Source organism: Trichoplax adhaerens, genomic scaffold, assembly GCF_000150275.1.
Source record: "Trichoplax adhaerens TRIADscaffold_13 genomic scaffold, whole genome shotgun sequence".
Classification (NCBI taxonomy): domain Eukaryota; kingdom Metazoa; phylum Placozoa; class Uniplacotomia; order Trichoplacea; family Trichoplacidae; genus Trichoplax; species Trichoplax adhaerens.
This window is the reverse complement of record NW_002060955.1, coordinates 208,211-231,718: the sequence shown is the minus strand read 5'-3', so window position 1 is coordinate 231,718 and position 23,508 is coordinate 208,211. Positions and strand designations below refer to the sequence as shown.

The following is a 23,508-nucleotide window of genomic DNA, read 5'->3' as shown; positions in this document are numbered from 1 at the left end:
AACATAAACTTTGATAGCCATTTAAGGAATGAAACTTGTTTTGAACAATATTTTAACTCTGCGTAGTCTATTTTTCTCTAGGCCACGGTTGTGGCCAAAATTCTATTAAGAATATTATATTAAAATCTCCAAGTTTTCATCATAAGTAGAAATAGGCTAGGTTGACCTTTTATTGACTTCGAAATTTATTGCGATCTTGCGCAGTATTTATCTATCATAATGAACAATATAGCAATAGTACTAGTTTATTGTTTTGTTAGATAAAATGGTAGTCAATTGTTTAGAAGTCTATTCTTATATTGTGTTGGAAGATATCATGGCATATCTTAGTCGATATAAGCCATTGAGCGGTTGATCAATCAAAACTATAGTTTAATTTATTGGCAAAAAGGCTGAAGACACTGCTACGTTGACAATAAAATGATGGAGTCACTAGGTAATGCCGGCCTTCGTATAGATTCTTATTTCTTTTACTTATTGGTCACGTTGTAAGTCGGTCCTAAGACGAAAGTTATCACTACAATTTTATTTTTCATCCAGATTATTCATCAAGACAAGCTTGTAGGCTGTAACTTCTCACTGGGTAGACTAAGATTGCCACATTACGGATATTGATCAGTTGATACGTAGGCTACGATTGATTGTAGTGTTGAAATTTGTTGACTTTAGATGTTAAATGCTTGAATTTATCATCTACTAGTTTATTCACGCCATTTTACATTGATAAATAGTATCGAATGAAGAACTTGAAAATATTATTATTGTTGAATAAGAAAGGCTAAGAATAATCGTCAGCTTGATTATACAGTTAGAGAGCGAATTTTTGATCGATTAGTAGCTTGAAGAATATCCACGAAATGGTTCTATCCAATGGACGATGAAGGTACTACCAACTAAAACTATTTTAATTTTATTTTCATCCTCATGTAATTTAATAATATCATACAAAATCTGTCATTATGATAGGCATTGATATCTGAGTTTGATGTGACTATAGACGAATGAACGGATTATCAATCTTCATAATAGATTAAAGTCCTCTTAATGTCCTGCCCTTGATAGGAGTTAGCGTTTTGGTCTTTTTGTCTACATTTGTTGATATTTTACCAGTTATTCCAAAATCCTTATACCGTAATTATCACTTTAAATGACTTTTCTCTTGAAAAAAGGCAATACTAAATATAATCGTAATGTTTGCGTAGCAAATTACTCGTATTCCATAGCCATCCCGTCTAGCCAAAAATTACGCATCTATTTTCTCGATAACCATTCTGTGAATTTCAGTCTTATTGTTGTTGTACGTCGCAGGATACCTGACAATAACTTATTCATTTAAATAGGCTAAGATTGCTTAAGGTAAAAAATCAATGCTAGTAGCATAATATTTAGCCCACAATATTTTCTACCATTATTCAGGATTGCTGTCACAGCTTGATTTCAATAATCCATGATATAATGTTCGCTCTATGGAAGTTCGTGACATCACTTTATTTTTAGTCAAGATAAATGACCGGAGAATATATAAACGTTCCTAAAATTGCTTTAAAACTACGGTAGTTCTCTCCTTTATGGAAAGACATTACTGGATCATATACTTTATAAAGTAATCTACTAACAATCTGATAAGTTATTAATAACGTCATCCATACTTAATCATATTTATTTTAGAATTATTGCTTCTAAGGTAAATAGTATATAGGCTTTCCAAAAACTATCATTTTACGTGATACAGTCATCACGTAAACTTAATTGATTTTGCTGTATAGTACAGTATTAGCTATGATATATTATATATGCACTAGCTTATAGGATAACGACGCCTATAATAATAAATAATAAAGTGAAGCACAGAAATGCTCTACTGAGAATCTCAGTTAATGACGATTTATGTGTGAATTTGCTGATTAATTAAAATACGAATAGAACAATTTTCGGAATCCAAAACTAGATGAACTGTCGAAATATCGTTTTAGGCATCGTCCTATAGCCACGGCTTCTAGTCTATTTGTCTTGAAATAAAATTAATAAATCTCGTCTCCGGCCTAGTTTTTTATTATTCCACCCTATAAAAAGAGTACAGGCTAAAATTTAAAAAGGATCATATATGATTTTTATCGTAACTAATGAATAAAATTGAGCATCTGTAACTATTAGAGTTGACGCACGCTAAACTAAATAGCGAAGTCATGGCTTTAAAACTGCAAAGACACATCTTAATGCAAATATGATAGTTTCTCACAGGACAATCTTTAGTACTTGATGTAAATGGGATTCAGTGTAATGAGACTATTTAGTCTACCATGTCTTTTCTAGTCGAGACTGTCTGAATAAAATAAGGTTCGCATTTTTAATTCTTTACGAGATAGCAAGTTGACAGGCTAATTCCAGTATTCCTAATAGCAGAAGTAGAAATATTGTAGGAAATATACTTCAATATTGATTTTAGATTTGGCATAAGCGATTGAAATATAAATCAGTGCTACATAAATATTTGAAAGTAAGCTCTCAAATCAATAGATACAAAATTGTACTATACGACAGAATTCTAAGAGTTTTAAAGCTCAAATCTTGCTGAGCTGATCTAGAGATTAATTAAATTAGATAAGTGTGCTCGTATTTTACAACTGAATTATTGTAATCAGTAAACATTGGCGTAAACATTGGCGTATAAACAGAACTAAATCTAGTTTTAATAAATTTAAATTTTGATTGTATTTTCAAGGTTTAAGGAATATTATGAAGTTTGGATATAACCAAGTTATTTCTCTGTTGAACTATTTGCACTATCAGCATTAGCCAAAGCCTGTAAAATAGAAAATTAAGCGTATTCAATAACGAGATTATGATGAGGAAGCTTGTTGCTTTCGAAATCCTATTTGCTAAAAAACCACCGATATTTTTTTCTGGTCGATCTGTTGATGGTATTGTGGTTGTTCATGTAAGCCAAGATATCGAGATTCGTAGTATTCGAGTTCGAATCTATGGAGAAGCCAATACATGCATTAGAATGAGAAATGGCAATCCATTCATTAATCATGGCAATGGTACTGTTGCGATACAACCCGGTGGCGGCTATTGCTATAATGAAAAAGAAGTCTACTTGGATCGATCCATCAATTTATGGGGCAACAGTAATTTTTATAAGTTGATTTCATATTCTTAATTACTCGATTCTTACTTATTTGATAGACGTCGTTACAATTCAGATAATAAACTACGATACCGTAGGATACATATTATTATGATAGGGAAGATTTCGCTACTCTGTTTAATCTAGTTTTTGGAATAGAAATTTTGTTCAATTTGATTGTAATTGTCGAACCTCCTTTGGCTTAGATGAAGGTCAAACTAATGGCAATGACGCATTTCTACCGGCTGGTCGTCATGAATTTGAATTTAATTTTTCTCTCTCGGCCGAAGTTAGGATACCATCATCATTTTCACTTCTTAGTCAATGTAGTATTCGTTATGTCGTGATAGCTAGCATAGATCGAACTGGAAAATCCCCTCGAATCATCAAACGACCAATAGCCTTGTTAGAATCGATCAGTATCGATAGGCCTGCTTTAATTGTACGTTGCAATTTGATTGAACAGAAATTTTATTAATGCTCTATAATAGTGGATTAATGTTTTAAAAATTAAAATATATAATCGGCTTGATTGTTAAATTATAAAAGATACTGCTATTAGATATTACCTTTCACGTACGATACAAAATAACTCCTTCAGGATACCCAAATTCGTCATCTACTGTTGTCTATCATATGCTGATAAAAAGGTGTTTTTCTCTTTCACAGCAACCACCTTGTCTTAAAGAAAATGAAACCATTTTATGCTGTTGTTGTTGCCAGTCAGGCCCGATTAAGCTCAGAGCTGGTATCGATAGAAGCGGCTATTGCCCCGGTGAAAAGATTATCATCGATGCTGAATGTGAAAATTTATCATCTAGAAGATTAAGTAGCATCCGAATTACGCTGATTCGTCACGTCCATTGGAAGGCAAAAGGTGTATTCAAATTGTTCTGAGAGACTGAAATAGCTTTCAGGCTGCTTTAATACATACCTTAGATACTGTTACTGAAGAGCGATCTCTGATCAAGAATAATTATATTATAGGTATTCATTGCTACAGAAGTTTTATATGTTATGAAACACAATCGAATCAATCAATTGGACCGCAGGAGACTTATAAATGGAATGATCGATTATCTGCTCTTCCTGCTCTTCCTCCGACAATTAAGAGTTGCCGGTTTATATCTGTAACTTATCAACTAAAGGTTAGAATAATGATGTAATTCTATTTTCGGTGTATAACTTCCCTTGTCCAATATTCATTATGGGACTGATCATTCTAAAGGGCTAGATGTGATAGATAAGACACGTAAATTACTATCGGGATATGATTATATAATATATTCTCAATGCTATCTCATTAATGATAGGCAACAGTCGTAATTCCTTATGATGAAAATATACAAGTAACCTTTCCAGTCGTGATTGGTACAGTTTCTGCAAGACTACAAGATCGTTATGCTCAAAACCTTCAAGAAATCGATTCCAATTTGTGTCCTGAGCCTTCATCATCAACGATTACTGAAGCAGGTATACTTTTAGCACAGACATCGACTTGTGATAACCATTATAAAGAATAAGTATTTTAAGATTTACTTTTTCAAATTATTCCATTACATAGAAAATGCGTATTTGGCTTTACCACCTCCTAGCTATGAAGAATGTGTGAATAACAGTGTCGATTTAAGTCAAGTTGATGATTCAAGCTTTATTATCGAAGATGAAAGTAGCTCAATACCTACCGAAGTGGCATTATAGACTATAGCTCTATACGGAAATAATTGCTAATGTGCGTATATCCTACGATTTACTTGTACTTTATCAAAAGGACTTATTTCAACACTGCTAGTCGCCAAAATATGAAAAATGTTAGTTAGTTCCTTTGGAACACATTAAAATATGTGTACGATGCATATAAATGAGTTGCGGTTACCAAATATCTATGTTTCGATAGCTATTGCTGACAGATATTGAAAAATTGTTTTACTGGTAATCATGATCATCATACTTGTACCTCACGGCTATAAACTAAATAATCAGTTTCCATAATAGATTTCATTCAATAGTACTCATAAGTAGTGCCTGATCTAATCAATTTTTTCTTGATTTGACGGTTCAAGCATGAATTCAAGACAGCCATATTTTTTTAGCGTGTCGATAAAATTATGAATTCTAAATCAGCAAACATGGCACCAATTAAAGAGTATGCCATATTTGCGTAAATTAAGCAGAAAGGAAATGTTTCCATCTACTATTCTATTTGCGAGATCATAACTGAGATAATTCATTATTATATATTATATACTGGATATTTGCGTATATACAAGTATGTATGCTTGTGATATATAAATTAAACGGTGGCAAAGCTCACTATACGTATATGAATAGGAAATACTTTTATGGATTTTTAAACTCATTGCTGCTCAAATAGCTTAAGAAATTGAATTTTTTTGAGCTGCATACGGTTTATGTAACTATCGACTATATCTCTTGCATTTGCATAGACAATAACATTAATTTGTGGTAGATATGAGAAACGCTGGTCATTATACTGGTCGTAGTTATTATCGCTTACATTTAAAAGCTGGCTAAAATATGGATATTTAAGATACTTTTAAAGATATCACTAACAGTTTGTAGGTTGATACATGGAAATAGAATTAGAACTGGCTACTTCCAGAAGGAAATCTCTGTATAAATGCTTCGTTATTTGTGTGAGCGATCTAGGGTAGTATATATATCTGCTCTATACTCGTATGAATTGTCTGGCTTGGAGACTTTAAACCTGATTTCCTTCAAGACGGTCCATTAAAACGGAAAATTGGTAATAGAAATATATAGACAATTTTTGGATAATTAATTCTAGATTCTAGATGCTATGATTTAATTCCGCGGGTGCTATTGTAACCCATACCAGTAAATACGATGGTAGCTCTACACCGTTTTAGGTGGCATCGTTATGACTTACTATTTCCAATAAAACTTCTAACCTTTATTGACAAAGCAATTAATATTAGCGAATAAAAAAAAGCTATTACAACGTTAAATCAATAAACTCTCCGAACAAAAAATTTCAATTGACGCTGGGATATAACTCCTATTCCTGAATAATTAGGCTGCATTCTTTTGATGAGAGTAATACATTTGGATAGCTAAAATTGGCCCATATGGAGAAATAGGACGCTAAATAGAAATATCTAGCTAAAAATGATAAAGAGTTCATATCCTTGTTATCGTTACCATCATTGGTAATGTCTCTTCCATTTATAAAAGCTTTTAAATTGATGTAACAATATAGAGAACAGAGCTAATAGAATCGTTAAAGTATTCCACTACGCCCATAGTATTCATCTACTCATTATTTTCATTTAATACAGTACAGTCAACAATAGGAGTTAATTAATTCCGTGTAGGATACACCTAACCATTTATTTAAATATCTTTGGCCGAAGGATAGTTACATTACAGGATGGACCATAGCGAATGCACGACGGAAATTGAGTGCCTCCTGCTTTGGTAAATCTGTACGGATTAGATCGATTTTAAGTCACCTTTTCTTACCCATTGGCTATATCAGCTGCAGCGAAGGAACGGTAAGGCCTATTATGCTATCAGCTATCGTTCGAGGAATTAAGATCTAGTTATTAGGAGTGCTATAGGAGCTCTGCTATGATTTTCCTGTTCAATCAGATATGGGGCTGGCCATAGTAAATTGATACTGATCGTAACGGCTCGATTCCTTATTGATCCATAAACGTGCATATCCTTTAACCCTATCTTACATGTTGATATACATAAAACGTTTCCATTTTGTATAAGATCTATAAAATATTTGAACATTTCATAGCATTATTGGTCTCTTTTTGATATATAGCAGTATTAAAATTATTAAGATATTTGGTTTGAAGGAGAGTTAATTACATCATGGGCCATTTTTGGCAACAGTAGACATTTTTCTTTTTACCCTATCATATCGGAACTATCCGCTACGATTAATTATTTAGTCCTTTACTTTTTCAATGAGGAACGTCAAAACCTATCTGTAATGAAACAAACGAATGGAAAAATTCTAAAATTTTAAATACAGAAAATCTATGGTGGCCATTATTGTCAGTTTAAGTTGGTTCAATTTCTTGGCCTGTTGCGCTGAATATATCTCTTGTCATCATCATTAACTTCTGCTTCAAGCTACATAAAACTAAAACATATAGACATATAGTAACTATACAATGAGCTTGCTAGATAAATGAATCAGTATACCTGTAACTCAGAATCTCTTTTAGCGGATGCATACACGAATTTCTATCCGGTTCTAAAACAAAATTATTGCCTTGTCATTTCTGTCTGTGTAAGCTGAATCCTTTAGTGTAATTTCCGAGCTATTCAAGAGCCAGCACAAAGCTCAAACTTGAACACTTTTTTGTCATCTATTCCCTTTTCTTCGACATTGTACCATACCTGCCTGTCTTATCTAAACAAAACCTATAACTACTTTAGCATTTCTATAATACTAATGGAGGTCTTTTATAGATTTTATGAAAATCCATGCATGGTTTACTCGCTTACACCAACCCAAATAAATATTTCGAGTTGAGCAATGAGTCTCTAGAGATATTTGTCTTCACACAATTGATTCCATTTTCGAAGCAATTAGTCTCATAGTCGCAACAAGTACCTACGAAATTGTAATCCGTTTTAAGATTTTAAGATATCTTTTCCAAAGCTACGAATTGAAGTAGTCAAGATAAAGTTGAGAATTGTACCTGCATGACAGTTTGAACATGCCTATGGAAGATATTCATACTTGGAAATGAAAGTCGTCATATACTACGGCTTCAATAATTAGAGGAATACGCTATTCAAAATCGGTGTAGAATTAACTTTTCAAGACTGCTGCTACAGTATAATTGACGTCTTTAGCTTTTAAGATAGCCCTATTGCATTTGATAAGTTGTTTGCCAGGAGATCATGATGATATTGGAACAACAGTTTTAAAAGTTTTCATGTTCCAGTAAAAGGCAATAAAAGGAATGGATTGAATTTTAAAATGGCTCATTTAAAAACCCTCAACAGTCAATGACATCAAATTCAAATTAGATTTATTCTTATTTGATTTCTTTATGATGAACATCTTACTGGACTTTATTTTCTAGCGCTAGCATGATCATTTTCCAAAAAAATATTCAGTACGTATAGCGAGCAAAGAGAGCAAAACAATTAGCCGGTAACCATATTTTCATTACGATGCGCTCTTCAAGGGTAAAATTTATGTATCGCCATTACAATTTATGCTAACTACAGATCAATAAGCATATGATCACATCGTATACTGATATATTCCTTTGATTGCAATGCGTAATCTTTGATCATACTGAACTTGATAAGATGTTCAAGGTCTGTAATGGAGTGACTTGAACGTTATCGAAGATTTTCTGAATCAGTTACAAATTCGTTTGAAGGTCATAAATATCCAAATTTACCTCTATGCTACGAACATTCAAGATTTATTCAAGTAGTTAATTGATAGTATAATAAGTTTTTGTTATAAAATGCTATTGCATGACTTACCTTTCATCTTTTTGAGCTAAACATAGACCATTACAGAATGTTAATAGAATACTTCTAGCTCATATTTTTAATACATCAGTTCTTACTCCTATGTTATTGATTTAGTTAGAGCATGAATCGATGTAAGAAATGCCCTCAAAATTCAACCTATACTTAACGTATAAGAACCCTAGAGAACAACTGGGGTTTTTATATTTAGTAAGACAAGAACGACTGTATGAATTGTACTACATAAATTTTAAGCTAATTATACATAATCGAATACTTTTCTATCTCTTCTTCTATCCTTTTTGATTTTATATATCGACATGTTTAACATGAATCTTATGAGCTCGAAGGCAAAGTAGATTCCATAAGCTGTTACCCAGTCATTCTTTGAACCTTCCCAACGCTGCATAACTATTTGTTTAACTTGAATAATAAGAATTACGAGCCATAATTGGGTTGCTAGATCATTTGACAGCTGGAAAAACACGGGCTAGATTTCTTCTTTGCAATGTAATCAATGTAAAATTGCAGTAAAAATGTGAACGAAGTATACTAGTAGTGAAAGCAATTGGTTGCCTTAGAATTTTCTGTAAATCAGCAATGGTAAAAGGCTTGCTTAACCTGATTTTACATATTATTTAAAATTGATTCTTGGAATTTGTCATGTTTTGAATGCTCTTCCGATTTAAATTCATCTAGTAAAATTCAGCTCAAATTGAAATATTCGAAACTTTTCAGAAATTATGGTTAAAAATTTTGCTGCGCAAGTAAATATTCATAAAGATCCAGCTATATTCGTGCCAGGACAATCAGTAACTGGATGCATGGTCATCAATGTTAGGAATCCTATGAAAGTACGTGGAATACGCATTCGTATACTTGGAGAAGTTAACACTTGTATCAAGGTTCGAAATTATAGCAGCAGCGACAACAGCTTTCATGGTGATTTATCGTATGACGAAATACATCGCGAATCAGAAACTTACATAGATCGTCAATTTACTGTTTGGGGTAATGGTAAGTTTTGTAAAGAGTACAGCTAGATAAACTAGCGATAGTTTGACAATTTTAAATTAGAAAGAGGATAATAATCAATTATTTACATAAAATCTAACTTCAGTTTGAATTGTCAGAACATTTGCAGTTGTTGTCACTGTTAACCAATACTTATTTTCTGTCAAGAAATTGCTGCAAGACATGTAGAACCGCAAGTCCTACCATCTGGCAGGCACCAATTTGATTTTGATTTCGAGATCCCTTTAAATACTAGAATGCCATCTTCATTTGCACTAGATGACAAATGTTCTGCTACTTATAAGATTATCGGTAAATTGGTTATTCCGGATAAAGGCGAAGAAATAATCGAGAAAAAATTTATATTCTTAGAGGCGATAAATGTTACTGATTCATTTTTATCGGTTAGTTTTAATGGATAATGTTGTAATCTTGATCATTTTTAGGCTATCTAGTTCCATCAATAGGCGTTTGGCTCATAGTTAATGAGTATAGTGGCAATACAGTGTTGTAAAACCATAGAAATTTATTGATTAGTTTATGATTTTAATTCAAAACTTTCAATGTCTAAATTCATAAATCAGGTTATCAGCAAAAGGATGCAAATATACTATACTATTACATGAAGTGACATGCTATTCGTTTTATTGCCAATGGAAGGCTGTATATATTTTATGTTGTAAAATTTTGTTTCTCCATCAATTCTAGCAACCAACCACACCAGCTCTAAATGAAACAACTATTTGCTGCTGCTGTTGCGAATCTGATCCGATTAAACTTAACGCCTGGTTGGATCATGGTGCCTATCGTCCTGGTGATACTATGATATTAAATGCAGAATGTCATAATAACTCAATCTACTGGTTGAGATGTATTCGTGCAAAACTTTACCGCAAAATTCAATGGAATGCGAAGGGTATAATATCGAAATCAATTTACTTAAACCAGAGTTGGATATCATAGCTTGACTTTAGCAATAAACATTTATCAACTAGGGCATTCCCGTAAAAAGACTGTTACTTTATTCGATATCGAATCGCCAATTGGGATTATCCCTGAACGAAAATATGAATGGAAAGACCACCTAATCCAACTAAAACAAATGCCACCATCAATTACATCTTTTAACCTCTTCTCAGTTTCTTACGAAATGCACGTTAGTTTATAACGATAGCATCTCAGCTTATATATTTAAAAATATGAGATAATAGTATTCTACTTGTGTTAAACTGTTTTACAGCTCTAGAATTGATAGTTTATAAATTTATTCGCTGATAGATTTACATGGAAATACCTTATTATAATGGATATTTTGAAGTAGTTATCCCAGTCGTCATTGGTACACTTCCTTTACCTAATGATGAATTCGAATTACAGGGTAATATATACTCAATGCCTCAATCCACAGTACCAGGTAAAAGTAGAAATAAGTTTTAGATTACTCTCATCTTTTAAGTAACTGCCAACATCATGAACTTTGTTCTTCGTTAACACAGTTATCCAATCCCAACCTCTACCAGTGATGCTCTCGCCGCGTATAACCACTGTTACAAGTAAGATAGAATATCTAATGCTAATCTTTAAGGTTATAATATTAGTCTTCGCTATTACATTCAAATTATGCCCTTAATTTTTAATAGGTTCTACATTATCAGAGCTCCCTCCGAGCTATGATGAAGTTGTTGATAATAGAAATAGCAGCATCACAACCTATCCAAATAGTAACCCAGCCAATGTGGCTACTGTTAGTGTTGAAGTTGAGGAATTCTAATACAACTGCTTCTGTACTGATCATCTCTAATCTAGTCTTGTACTGTGATATATTGTTCAATAATACTAATCCATCAAATGAGAAGATACTTCTTAATTGTAAATTGCCAGCAGACCATTGTAATTAGGTTTTAGAAAGGCATTAAGTTGCTTCAATTTAGAAAATGGAAGAGTTTGCATCAGAAATTATAGCATAAGAAAGTTGTAAGCTACTTTAGTAATTTTACTTCTTCATATAAGCCAATTTAATAAATTACAAGTTAGCATGAAAGTACATTTAAATAATGACTAATAGGTTAGAGCTATCACTGACTCTTTGGTTGTAATGTTCTGTCAGGTAGATCTTGATGACAGAATTTAAGTACAGTTATTTTCTTTACTCGTTTATTTCCAATTTTATTTTGACCTAATTTTTGTCTACATCTAAACAAACCTTACTTCTGTATATTATCATTTTTATACTTGAGTAACTATAGGCTCCTCGGATATTAATTTAGTAAAAGAGAGCCCAAATTGGTGTTATCATTTGAGATTGACATAAAATGTTTGGGTCTAGCTTGGCAATCTCCGTGATAAAACAGCAATGCTCGATTAATATTAGATGTAGAATTGTAAGAAAGCAATATATTTTGCAGCGGCTATAAACAAATAGTGACTGATATAGTATTTATGCTAGACAATGTTTCATGTAACTTTCGGATGCAAAGCTCACCAGACAACACGATAGCAATTCATGGACACTGTATCTGCTAAAGCGTTATCTAGCCGTATAATGTATTAAAAATTTAATTTCATGGATAATTTACATCATATCTAGTTATTATTTAGCAGTTTACTGAGTATGTAACCGCAGTAGGATGCGAATAAAATCCATGACTTTTCTATTTTCTTATTGATTATTTCCAAGCTATATAGCAAATTTCTTAAAATACTATCACCTTTCGTAATTAAAAAATTTTTGGAGCATGTAATAGTAGTAGAATACGATTAAAAATCACCAATTGTACTAATTATAATTATTATCTTGACCGATTGTCTGCAAGCTGTATCACAAAAGTAATATAAATTAGTTCGTTATAATTATATATGCTACGGTATTGAATAACATACAATATCCGCTCTTGGATTGATGGCCGAATTCATGAGTACCATAGTACAGGTAATTGTATTATTAAATTAGTTTCTAGTGCTATCAGCTATTGTATTATAGATAGAGTATTCAAACATTATTAGGATTGTTTTCATTGCGCCTTGATAGGCTAGTTAATGATATTATATTTCAACTCATAGAAGTAAGGATTTTATAATTATTTATTCAAAGAGAGTGACGAATGAAATAGATTAAAGGTGTAATTTCTATATTTACATTGCAAAATGCTCGCCAGATGGTTTATATCATAAAAGCTATGCTACAACTTTACAGTGGTGCAGTGCATTAATGCAGTCCTGTATCGAACAGAGAATACTGCTAATGTAGTAATTCTATTTAGTGTTTTCACAGCTTATCGGCAAGTAATTAATTAGCATACCTGACTAACATATCATAGACTTTTAACTATAATCTTAAAATAATTGATGATAAGTACTTCTAATCGTAGTGTTATGTTCTAATAGTTACCTGTAGTAACGTAACACTATTTATACTAAGAGTATTGTATAATACAGTTTTATGAGTAGCATATTATCTTTTGGTGCATTATGAGTAGACTATATTTCTATGATCAAAAGAGTGTTTGTATTTCCTGTGAGAACCCTAAACCTCCTTAGTATCCAATGATCGTAACAATTGATAAGCTATAGCTATTTTGTAAGTATACAAAAATCTAAAACAATAACTCCATACTATAGTATTTTATGCTCGATTTGGTAAGGTAAAATTGATAGTGATACAATATTTTCATTCGGAGGTTTAGCCAATTTGCAGTTAGATAAAATTCTCAAAGTTTAGGTAATTTCTTGTTGGATTAAAGTAGGTACCTGAACCTAAGTTATAGTATTCCATGTATGAATATATCAGCTAACAGAGTTGATACGTTGTAATAGCTTTATACATGCAGTTACAATTAGCTCTTTCGGACTAAGATTAAAAAGTGAGCAATGGAAATCCATTTATTTTGAATCATTACGCACAATCGGTGACCCTTTGGTATATTGGTCGGCAAATAGCAAAACTTTTGATTGTACGTATCTTGGTTCAAGAGTATCGGATATCAACATTCTTATAGCTATTAATTCTATACAATGAATATTTAATGATCCTTTTATCCAAATTGTTGACGCCCTGCTATATGCATTGGTCTTCTAAATTTAACAATTGTCGATGCTATTTATAGTTCCGTCTTAGCCCTTACAAAATGTATCAAATTAGTCCCTTCTGACAATTTACAGTCAATATTGTGTATTCTGACCTTGTATGCTGTTGCTTTCTTCGAGTCTCATCTTACTAATACTGATGTTTTTATCAATCGGAAAAATTTAGTGAATCTAGTCGGTAAGTCTATAAACGATAAGGCTGGTGGTCAAATTTGCTGATAGAAAGCATTTTTGATACCATTTTTGAGAAGCAATATTAAGCCACATCAAGCTTGTGGATGGATTGATTTAGTACGGATCATTATTGCTATGAACCATTAAATCACTTTTATAGACAGTCTAAATTGCTATAAACAGCAGCTTCATCGATATTGTTGTTGATATGTTGAATAAGGCTTATCCTAAGTATTTCATATCCAAAACTGATGTTGATCAATTACGGCGTCAAATTTAATACGAGGATCAGAGATCAATATACAATTCTAAATTTGAGTTTCTACTTCTTTCAACGAGATCACTAAATCTAAATTTTATTATTAGTCTTGTAGTGTATAAATTTATCAACCTGATTAATTCCTTCGTAGATCACAATGCTCACGAAATTACTTTGAAACTTCCTACTTTTCAATTATCAGTACACCAATACTTGTTTTAGTTGATAATATAATCTAGGATCTGTTACTTGAGCATGCACATTATCACCTAAAAATGCTTATTAAATCAATATGGATGATTTGAGAATGTATCCATTTCTAAAACAAATGTTGCTTTTATTAGCGCTAGCGGTCGGCTCTACTTGCAGTTTTCTTTGTAATTGTACTTCAGTCATTACATTCTCAAGTCATTATCGATGATGCTCGAATGATTTAGAATTACTGAAAGCAAAGGTGGACTAATTCAATTTTAATATAAATTATCTAGAAAGACTTTCCGGGAATTAGTATATTGCTAACTTAAGGGATATTTCTCGTTATAAAGAATTAAACTCTTCCAACTAGTTTTATCAATAATTGCTCCGATTCATTTTTATTTAGCATTGCATGTAAACGAGCTTGGGAAAATATAGATATTAGTTTATTGAAGCTACAGTAGACTAGCTAAAGCATGAAGAATCCATTTTTAATCATTTATCGGATAAGAATTGCATCTTTTCATAATGATGTTTCTCTATTAGAAAGTCGATGATTGTAATCAGAGCGTATTACTCACAAGCAATATGAGATGAACAATTTATTCTGCTTAAAATGACCACATAATATGTATGAGAGATCTTATCTGCAGTGCATTTACCTCTGATAAATCTTTTTTATACTATTTTACTGTGGTAAAGGAAGCTCATCATGGTTAAAGCAATTAAAGTGGATATCAATATAAACAAGGATCCTGCCCTTTTCTTGCCTGGTGAATCAGTGGCAGGCAATGTGATTGTCACTCCGTTAGCACCTGTCAGAGTATGCGGAATACATATTTGTATTCTTGGAGAGGGTTCTACTTATATTAAGCTTCGTGGAGATGAGATTAATAGTAATGTTGGTAATTCTCGAAACCAGCGGTCGTGTCCTGAAAAAGAAATCTACCTGGATCAGGAAATAATAGCGTGGGGAAGTGGTAAAATGTCGATTATTTCAGCTAGATCGATAATTGAAAACTTCAATGGCAAAATAATCTTTTCTAAACTAGTGATCAAATCATTGAATAGTTGCCTTAGATTTTCGGCTAATAAGATAAAGGATAGAATGCCATCCCTACAAATTGATGTTACTTGCTGCATTTTAACCCAGATAATCGCACCAGTTTACGAGAATCTCCTATACTGCAAACTGGTGACCATACGTTTGATTTCAGCTTTGAACTGCCTAACAATATCAAAATACCGTCTTCCTTTGTATTTGGAGAAAATTGTAAAATTTCCTACAAAGTCTTTGCTAGAGTTGTACTCCCTGAAAAACCAGAGGAAGTTAAAGACATTAAAATTATAGTGATAGAACCTGTTGATGTAACGCAGCCAGAATTATCGGTTAGTACTTTTGATGACATGCTTTTGGCATTTCGGTTTATCCCACAATGCCACAAGAAGTGACTTAAACCGATTTATGCTGTATTATAGTGTGTTTTTTAGTTTAAAATAGGCGGATTTTGTTCGATTAGATGTTGCTATCAACAGTAATACTAGACGTGAGATGATTATTGTAATCAAACATGAATTGATAATCTGAAGGGTAATACTTAGATGTTCAGCTATTGATAATTTTATTCTGTGGGAAATTTGATTTCTGCTTTAATTGTACTAACGGTAGACTACAATTATCTGCAACATCTGCGTAAGATGGATACAGATATCTACTTTATATCAAATACTGCAAATTCTAGATTTTCAGATGCTATATTTGCCTTGAAATGTAGTGGATATTCTGTATGATATCTCATCTACCAATTTAGGATGGAAGTAATTTGTATCGCTATTCTAAGTTAAATATAGCGAGAAATAATGAACATCAATTTTCAGGTGATCATGCATTATACAATTCGGTAATTAGTGATATAGACTTAGAGCATTATGGCATCAAAGTATGATTAATTCAGAGATGAGAAATTTTGCATTAATTTCGACAAGTAAATGTGGTAAAGATGAACATCGTTAATAATAGATGTTGTTTCTTAGCAAGAATCAAAATCCACGCTAAATCAAAGTACCATTTGCGACCCTCTATGGTTCCGGACATTGGTAAAGCTTACCGCCAAGATAGATCATACCGGTTATTGCCCAGGCGATAATATCATCCTTAATGTCTTATGCGAAAATATGTCAAACTGGGTTCTACCAGAAATTACTGCAATATTAATTCGCTTTATACGTTGGAAAGCTAAGAGTGAGTAGTGTTAGTATACTAGAATAAAATAGAATTAGTGTTTACTAAAACTTCAAATTAAACAATTTAAACGGCTTTTCTTAGATTTTACTCGAGAAAAAGAAGTTATATGCTCTACATTTAAATCACCTCATGTTACTAATAGACAAAGGAGATATAAATGGGAAAATTACAAGCTAAAAATCAAAGCCATGCCACCTTCTATCACATCAGCTGACATAATAAACGTGACTTATAGATTAAAGGTCTGCCTAATATCTTTTGCAAAGCTCACGCATTATTATTAAGGAGTTATAAAAATATCTAGTAACTGCAAATGAAAGTTCGATTGCATTGATTAATTATATTTATTGTTTAAACTTTCCATAGATTGCGGTAAAAGTGCCATGCTATAACGGTGAAATTGAAGTTTCTGTACCATTTGTTATTGGCACACTTCCTTTGCATTCAGAAAATAGATCCCAATCAACGGAGATATTCAGCCAGTTGCCAATATCAGCGCCTCCAGGTTATAGAAGTATCTTCTATTTGTATAGATAAGTTAGTTTACCCTTATTTTGATTTCATTTTTACTCCAAAGTAACTACTCAGCCCACATCAAGTTCATCTCTATTGCGGATACAAAATCGACAAGGTCCTTATAGGCTATTTTATGCTAATGGATTTGCGATGATACATATTGATATTTAAACTTACTCACATCATTAAAATCCTTTCTTATGCCTATGTAGACTCACGGGAACTCCCTAGTTACGACGATTTAATGACCAATGATCAAGGCATCATAGTTGATCGATCAGATGTTCAAGTAGAGATGAATACTACAGAAATTACTTTAGAACCTACAGATGATTAATTTGAAGTCTATGTGTAATATCTAGTTTGTCGATAGAAGAAAAATATGAATTATTAAATGTAACTTAAATTTCATGTATGGAATGAAATGTATCGCTATATATTTTATAGTGTGCGTTTAATGTAGATCAGATTAGTAGAGAATTTTGGTCAGATTCAATTCACAACACCTTACTGTATACTATAATATCGCTGTATTTTCCTATCTCTTAGCTACTGTAATTAGCTGAAATCACTATGCTTACACTGGAATTTATGCAATTTATTCCAAGCATTTTTAAATTGTTAACTTTTATCATAAAAATGTGCTCAGTATTTGTTAAAGATCTCTCCACAGTATCGTTATATTACCAACTTAGTCATACTAGATTATATTTATCATTTGCTTTCTATATTCGTCATTAAAATTTCAATCAAAATGATAGTCTAAATTGAAATATTACTTAATTCCATTTTCTCAGTGTTTGTTATTATCGTTAACATGAAAAGGTTTATGAACAATAAATAATTGCGCTATTTAGTATATCAAATTAGCAAGAGATACGATGACGTTATTACTGAATTAACCAAATGCAGTTATCACAGACAATTACAACATGTATCTACCAACAAAGTACTATTTCTGATTTATCTAAAAGAATTATTTTATTAGTATATAAATAGATCAAAATACCTCAGATAATTACACACTTACAATTGAACTTCTTTCGGTAGTACTGGCTCCATGGATGTATACTGTCTCTAAAGGAAGATTTCTTCAATAACAATAATAGCTTATCCTACCACGATATCATGGATATAATTAAAAAATTAGTTATTTATCTATCCTAAATTTTATCGCGGATTAGCTATAGAAATGATTGTATAAGATATTATTTTGTGTATCGGGAATAAAAAACTAGGCAGGCAAACGATGATTGCTTAAATAACTGAAGAAAGACTGTTTTATACCGTATATTAACTGTTCATATTTGGATTATGTCGTAAATCATTCATGCAAGTTAATCATATTTAGAGGTTTGCTGATAAGTGTCAGTAGTATTCTAGTCATCAGATTCGTAAGCTAGTACCGTCCATAACAATATTTCTTGTTATCTTCAGTGCTGCTGATCTATTGAAAGATAAGCCACTACAGCTAATAGGTACAGACTATGTTTGCCAGTTTTTTTCGACTGTTTAGAATGCGATTGATTGTCAAATAAGTACAATTTAACTTGAAAGTATAGATCATTAATTTTTAAACCTCTTGAGTGACTGTTTCGAAAAATTTAACTACATTAAAATCTAGTAAAACGTAGATTCTCCAAAGCAGTGATTGATTTAGCAACTACTTCATTACCTGCCTGCATGTTAGTATAAGTTCAATTTCTTGAATCTTTAACTACGGTACTTGAGTACGGTAATTCTCGTGACTGGATTAAAAGATGCCCTTTAAGCCAGAATGGCGAAGTGCTAAGCTATTGCAAATCCTGTATTACTGGAGACAATGATCAACAACGATACAGATAAATCTGCACTACAAGGTATTTCATTTATAGTATCAAAAGGGCTGATGAGATGATATTTTACAAGGTTTCTGAGATTAGTTGCAAGCTAACTAATTTATTAGATACCGGTAGTTTCCAGTTGTTGCTGATATAATCTAAATACAAATTAAAACTGTTACTACCTTATACCAGTCGCACATTTCTTACTATTTGCGATCTTCAACTTAGCAGTATTTCTTAATATATTTATAGCCACAATATCTTCGTCTACCTAATAGTTTATAAATATCTATTTTGTCTAGGTAGCAAACCTTAATGTAACTTTGAATTCTTAAAAAGGAATAGCAGAGACTCATAGTACAGCTGCCTTAGTAAATTACTCAATAAAATTTAATCACATCAATTTAGTTGATAGTCTGCTAGCCTTATTTTAGGTAGTTGTAATTGCTGTAGTGTATTTAAAAGTCCGAAGCTACTAGCATTAATCAAGATTTTATGTTAAAGAATTTGATTCTTATTCAAATTTCGAATAACGTATACTTATATGCACTAACCTATAATGTACTACATCGTCTTATTTCGTTGCATTGACTATTACTCATTAGAAGACGTATTATGTTAATGATATTTCGACTAAGATATTATCTGCACATCGAGGAATTAATTTTACTCTGTGGCTAATATACTGCATTGCTACTAAAGTAGTAAAATAAAATCAGTAGTTTTGTATTATCTACATCATTATTTGAAAATTATTGTGATTCAAATAAAAGTTTATGATTGTTCAATCTGTACCATAAAAGGTTTATTTACATGTTGCAATTAGAGATCATGTGATTGCACATTATAGGTTGACTAGCACAATACTCGAATTACAAACGCCATGGTAGTTAAGGCATAACAAGTAGTGTTTTTCAATATTTATCAACCGTAGAAGTCATTACTCTCTTTACCGATTCATTGATGTAAAGCCTATTGGATGATAACATTAAATGATTAAATCTCAACAAAATGATGATAATTTTAGTTGAACGCGGTATCTAATATCGCTGTTAAGGGATTCCAACAGAGTATAATGCGTGGATCATGGAGACTTATAGCGCTAGATCTTTAAAAATGGATTGGTATTATTCTCCAAATTCTCCTTCCACATCCACTCTCAGATAATGTAAGAACCGATTGCTACGAAATTGAAGATTCTACCTAATTGATAAGTACTAAATTTACATCGATTAAATTTATATCAACAAGATCGTTAATGAATTGTTATAAATTGTCGATTGATTTGATATTTAAGTTTTAATTAAAAAACATGCTGGTTATAAGAAGTAGCGTAAGGTAGCAACAAAAGTCAATGACGGTAACTCAACTTCATTATCTAGATAGAGAATATTCTTTACGAATTAGCCCTTTGCTGTGATTGAGGATATGTCAATATCCTATATCTCTTAAAGCTCTAGATTCTGTACAGAGTCTGTTATTACTATTGCAGCAATGTCTGGCTGTCTTAGCAAAGCATTATAAAAATGATGGATTTATTTTACTCAGGGAACATAGAAGAAAGTAGAATATGTAGCAATTACAAAGTAATTCAAATTAAAGTGTTTATTGGATTTCTGTTGGATATCCATTGTGAGAATGAAGTCACCAGATTTACATTATCTGATCTTCTTTGCATGTATTAAAAAAACATTCAATTTTCTAAATAGAGGTAATTATTGCTTTCTTAAAAAATTATTTGGATTGAACTAAAGTGCAGTAATAGCTCAATATTTAGAAGCTGGTTTATGGTGCTACTTATTAGAAGATTATGCTTACCACGATATTTTTAGTTCATTTGGAATATTAACGTATCATGAGAAACATTTGCCTTTTCAATGGGTTTATAGCAAAATTACTTTAAATGTGAATACAAGGTCATTTTACTGACATTATAGTTACGTTTAAATCTTTATTCTACTGAGTATCAAATATCACTTGATAAATATTGTCGTCATGTATAGAAAGATAAACAGTTGAGATCGATAGCAGTGTACAATTTACTGGTATTTCTGTACATTTTGGTATTCGTATCGTAATTGGTGGTAACTGATGTCAATTTAATTTAATGACGATGATTCGTTCATTAGGTTCTCGATAGATTTCAATAGCAATGGAAAATTTATTATCATTCGATATAAAGTTAGCAAAGCAGCCACCGGTCTTCTTCTCTAATCAGTGCATTACTGGAACCGTTATTATTGAATTAAGTAGTGCCATGGTAGTAAATGGTATTGCTGCTCGCATCTATGGCCGTTCTTTTACTAAAATTGAAGTTGCTCATACAACCTCTGTAGATGATACTGACGATAAGTCTACAACTCATCAGGATACGGAAATTCTTACCGAGGAGGAAGTATATTTAGATCATTGCTTAAACTTATTGAGTAATGGTGAGTTATACAAACATCTAGTGTAGTATATCGCTCGTTAAATACATGTAGATAACACTAAAACACTAGGCTAATATAGTTATATTAATCCATCTTTCCCTTTTTTAATCATTTTTCAAATATATTCAAATTATGAAATTGCTGGAAGTAGCTTATGGAGACGATAAAGATCTAATTTTAAGTGCTGGAATGCATAAATATAACTTTAATTTTCTATTACCAACGAAAGCAAGAATGCCTTCATCCTTTGAACATGGCTCAAATTGTAATATTCGATATGAAATTACTGCTAGTATTAGTAGAAAGGAAGAAAATCCTGTACATTCACAAACAAAGATGATTACAGTTCTTGAATGTATTGACATCAATCAAGCTTCTTTGACGGTAAGCTATTAATACTTTCTAGTAATTTTCTGAATAATAATTACTTTTTGTATCTATGTGTATATCAACTGGATAGAAACGATGGCAATCACGAATTTAGTAGCGCCGTAATCCGCTACAAACTGATGGCTTATTCATTTTTTTTTTCAACTATAATATTGCCTATCATCTATTACATATATATTTTAAAGCAACGTCCATATCCTCAAGGAGATGAAACAAAGTTTCCAAGGACGTGTTGCTGCTCATCGGGCCCAGTTAAATTGACGGCGTGTGTTGATCGTAACGGTTATTGTCCTGGCGAAGGAGTTATACTTGATGCGAAATGTGAAAATCTATCTTCTAGAACTGTAGATTGTATTAAGCTAAGATTATTTCGATATGTTACCTGGTTCGCCCAAGGTATGCATTTACTCATTGTACAGTATAACTACCACTTCGATTGGTTGTGATTTTTGCAAAGCGTTAAGAAGCGTTATGATAAATTATCAAAAGGAATGATCAGTTCACATAATATTGACAATCGTCCAATAAATATGTCGACATTAGGTCGTTCGCAGAGAGCCATTAAATGCTATTATGAACATGAATCACGTTCCAAGGTTTTACCTGGCCATTTGTTTAATTGGCAGAATGAAATTATTTATCTTCCTGCGGTTCCACCTACCATCCAATCCAGCAGTTTAATATCTGTAACTTATGAACTAATGGTAATGCAGTTTCAGATTGATAATGGAACTTTACGTAACTGAGATATTAGCTGTACTAGGTAGCTCTCTTTCAACTACTTTCTTTTGTATAAGAAGTTAGCTTAAGCTACACTAAAATTGATAAATTTACAGACATGATATATTATCTATTTCAGTATTTCCAGTAATCAATATATTTCTAATTCAGAGTGTTATTACTGAATATTGTACGTTACACGCATATGTTATTCATGGACAAATTTTACAATTTGTAAAAATTAATAATCGATTTTTTCTCTTCGACTTTAAAAGGTGTTTGCTATCGTTTCTACGGACGACTGCTTACATATATCCTTGCCATTTATTATTGGAACTGTTCCTATGCAAATGCAATGCCAATCGCAAGCGGAATCACCATTACAGCCCTCTATACCAGGAAGCCTACCATCTGATTCGCAGATTTTACCTTCCAATTCGTCCACACGCTGTAATAAAGGTAGAATAATTTTATTACGTGTATCGCATCACTGTGAAAGTGATAAGTTTTTATCGGATACTGGAATGATACCTCAATATCTTAGTTGATCGATTCTTAACTTTCTGCTGTGTGCTCATTTTAGCAAAATTGATACCGCAAATGCTAAGCTACATAGAATGTATTGATGGTTTTTGCCAGCAGGAAGAAAACTTGGAAGAAACAAGCGACGATAACAATAAAGCTCCATTTGTACCATTATACACATTTGCTACAAATTATAAGGTTTCGTTGCAGAGATAAATTTTTACTTTAATTCATAGAGTTTCTATACGGATGATACTATATGAATCATCTGCTTAAAAAAAAAATTGATTTCGCCCAAAGGGATGACGCCAAATCAGTGATAGATTTTCTTTACGTACTCACAGGCCTAGTATAATATGTTGTAATAAAAATATTAAGACTTATCTATTCAGAGACTCAAATGTTCCAGTAGTTACTACTTTATATAGTATCAGCCATAAATGCATGATGCTTAACGTGCTACTCTTGTAGCTGCGATGTACAATTTTTCTGTAATAAAATAT

At 32.0% G+C, this 23,508-nt stretch overlaps 4 protein-coding genes across 4 annotated transcripts; all 4 read left to right on the top strand.

Annotated features, from left to right (window-relative positions):
* Positions 1 to 2,842: 2,842 nt before the first annotated feature.
* On the top strand, positions 2,843 to 4,831 carry TRIADDRAFT_59959 (uncharacterized protein; the record flags this gene model as incomplete). Its single annotated transcript, XM_002116031.1, has 6 exons — positions 2,843 to 3,131; positions 3,337 to 3,572; positions 3,800 to 4,007; positions 4,118 to 4,278; positions 4,444 to 4,603; positions 4,695 to 4,831. The coding sequence occupies 6 exons, from the start codon at positions 2,843 to 2,845 to the stop codon at positions 4,829 to 4,831; spliced, it is 1,191 nt and encodes a 396-aa protein (XP_002116067.1).
* Positions 4,832 to 9,372: 4,541 nt separating this feature from the next.
* TRIADDRAFT_59958 (uncharacterized protein) lies at positions 9,373 to 11,414 on the top strand (the record flags this gene model as incomplete). The annotated part of the gene is made up of 6 exons (XM_002116030.1): positions 9,373 to 9,646; positions 9,812 to 10,047; positions 10,352 to 10,559; positions 10,639 to 10,799; positions 10,922 to 11,057; positions 11,284 to 11,414. 6 exons carry the CDS (start codon positions 9,373 to 9,375, stop codon positions 11,412 to 11,414), a joined length of 1,146 nt encoding a protein of 381 aa, XP_002116066.1.
* Positions 11,415 to 15,066: 3,652 nt separating this feature from the next.
* TRIADDRAFT_59957 (uncharacterized protein) lies at positions 15,067 to 17,452 on the top strand (the record flags this gene model as incomplete). Its single annotated transcript, XM_002116029.1, has 7 exons — positions 15,067 to 15,334; positions 15,508 to 15,743; positions 16,166 to 16,294; positions 16,389 to 16,596; positions 16,681 to 16,841; positions 16,966 to 17,104; positions 17,328 to 17,452. 7 exons carry the CDS (start codon positions 15,067 to 15,069, stop codon positions 17,450 to 17,452), a joined length of 1,266 nt encoding a protein of 421 aa, XP_002116065.1.
* A 3,638-nt stretch (positions 17,453 to 21,090) lies between these two features.
* TRIADDRAFT_64233 (expressed hypothetical protein) lies at positions 21,091 to 23,288 on the top strand (the record flags this gene model as incomplete). Its single annotated transcript, XM_002116028.1, has 6 exons — positions 21,091 to 21,370; positions 21,600 to 21,754; positions 21,946 to 22,156; positions 22,304 to 22,464; positions 22,756 to 22,939; positions 23,064 to 23,288. 6 exons carry the CDS (start codon positions 21,091 to 21,093, stop codon positions 23,219 to 23,221), a joined length of 1,149 nt encoding a protein of 382 aa, XP_002116064.1. The 3' UTR covers positions 23,222 to 23,288.
* Positions 23,289 to 23,508: the final 220 nt, after the last annotated feature.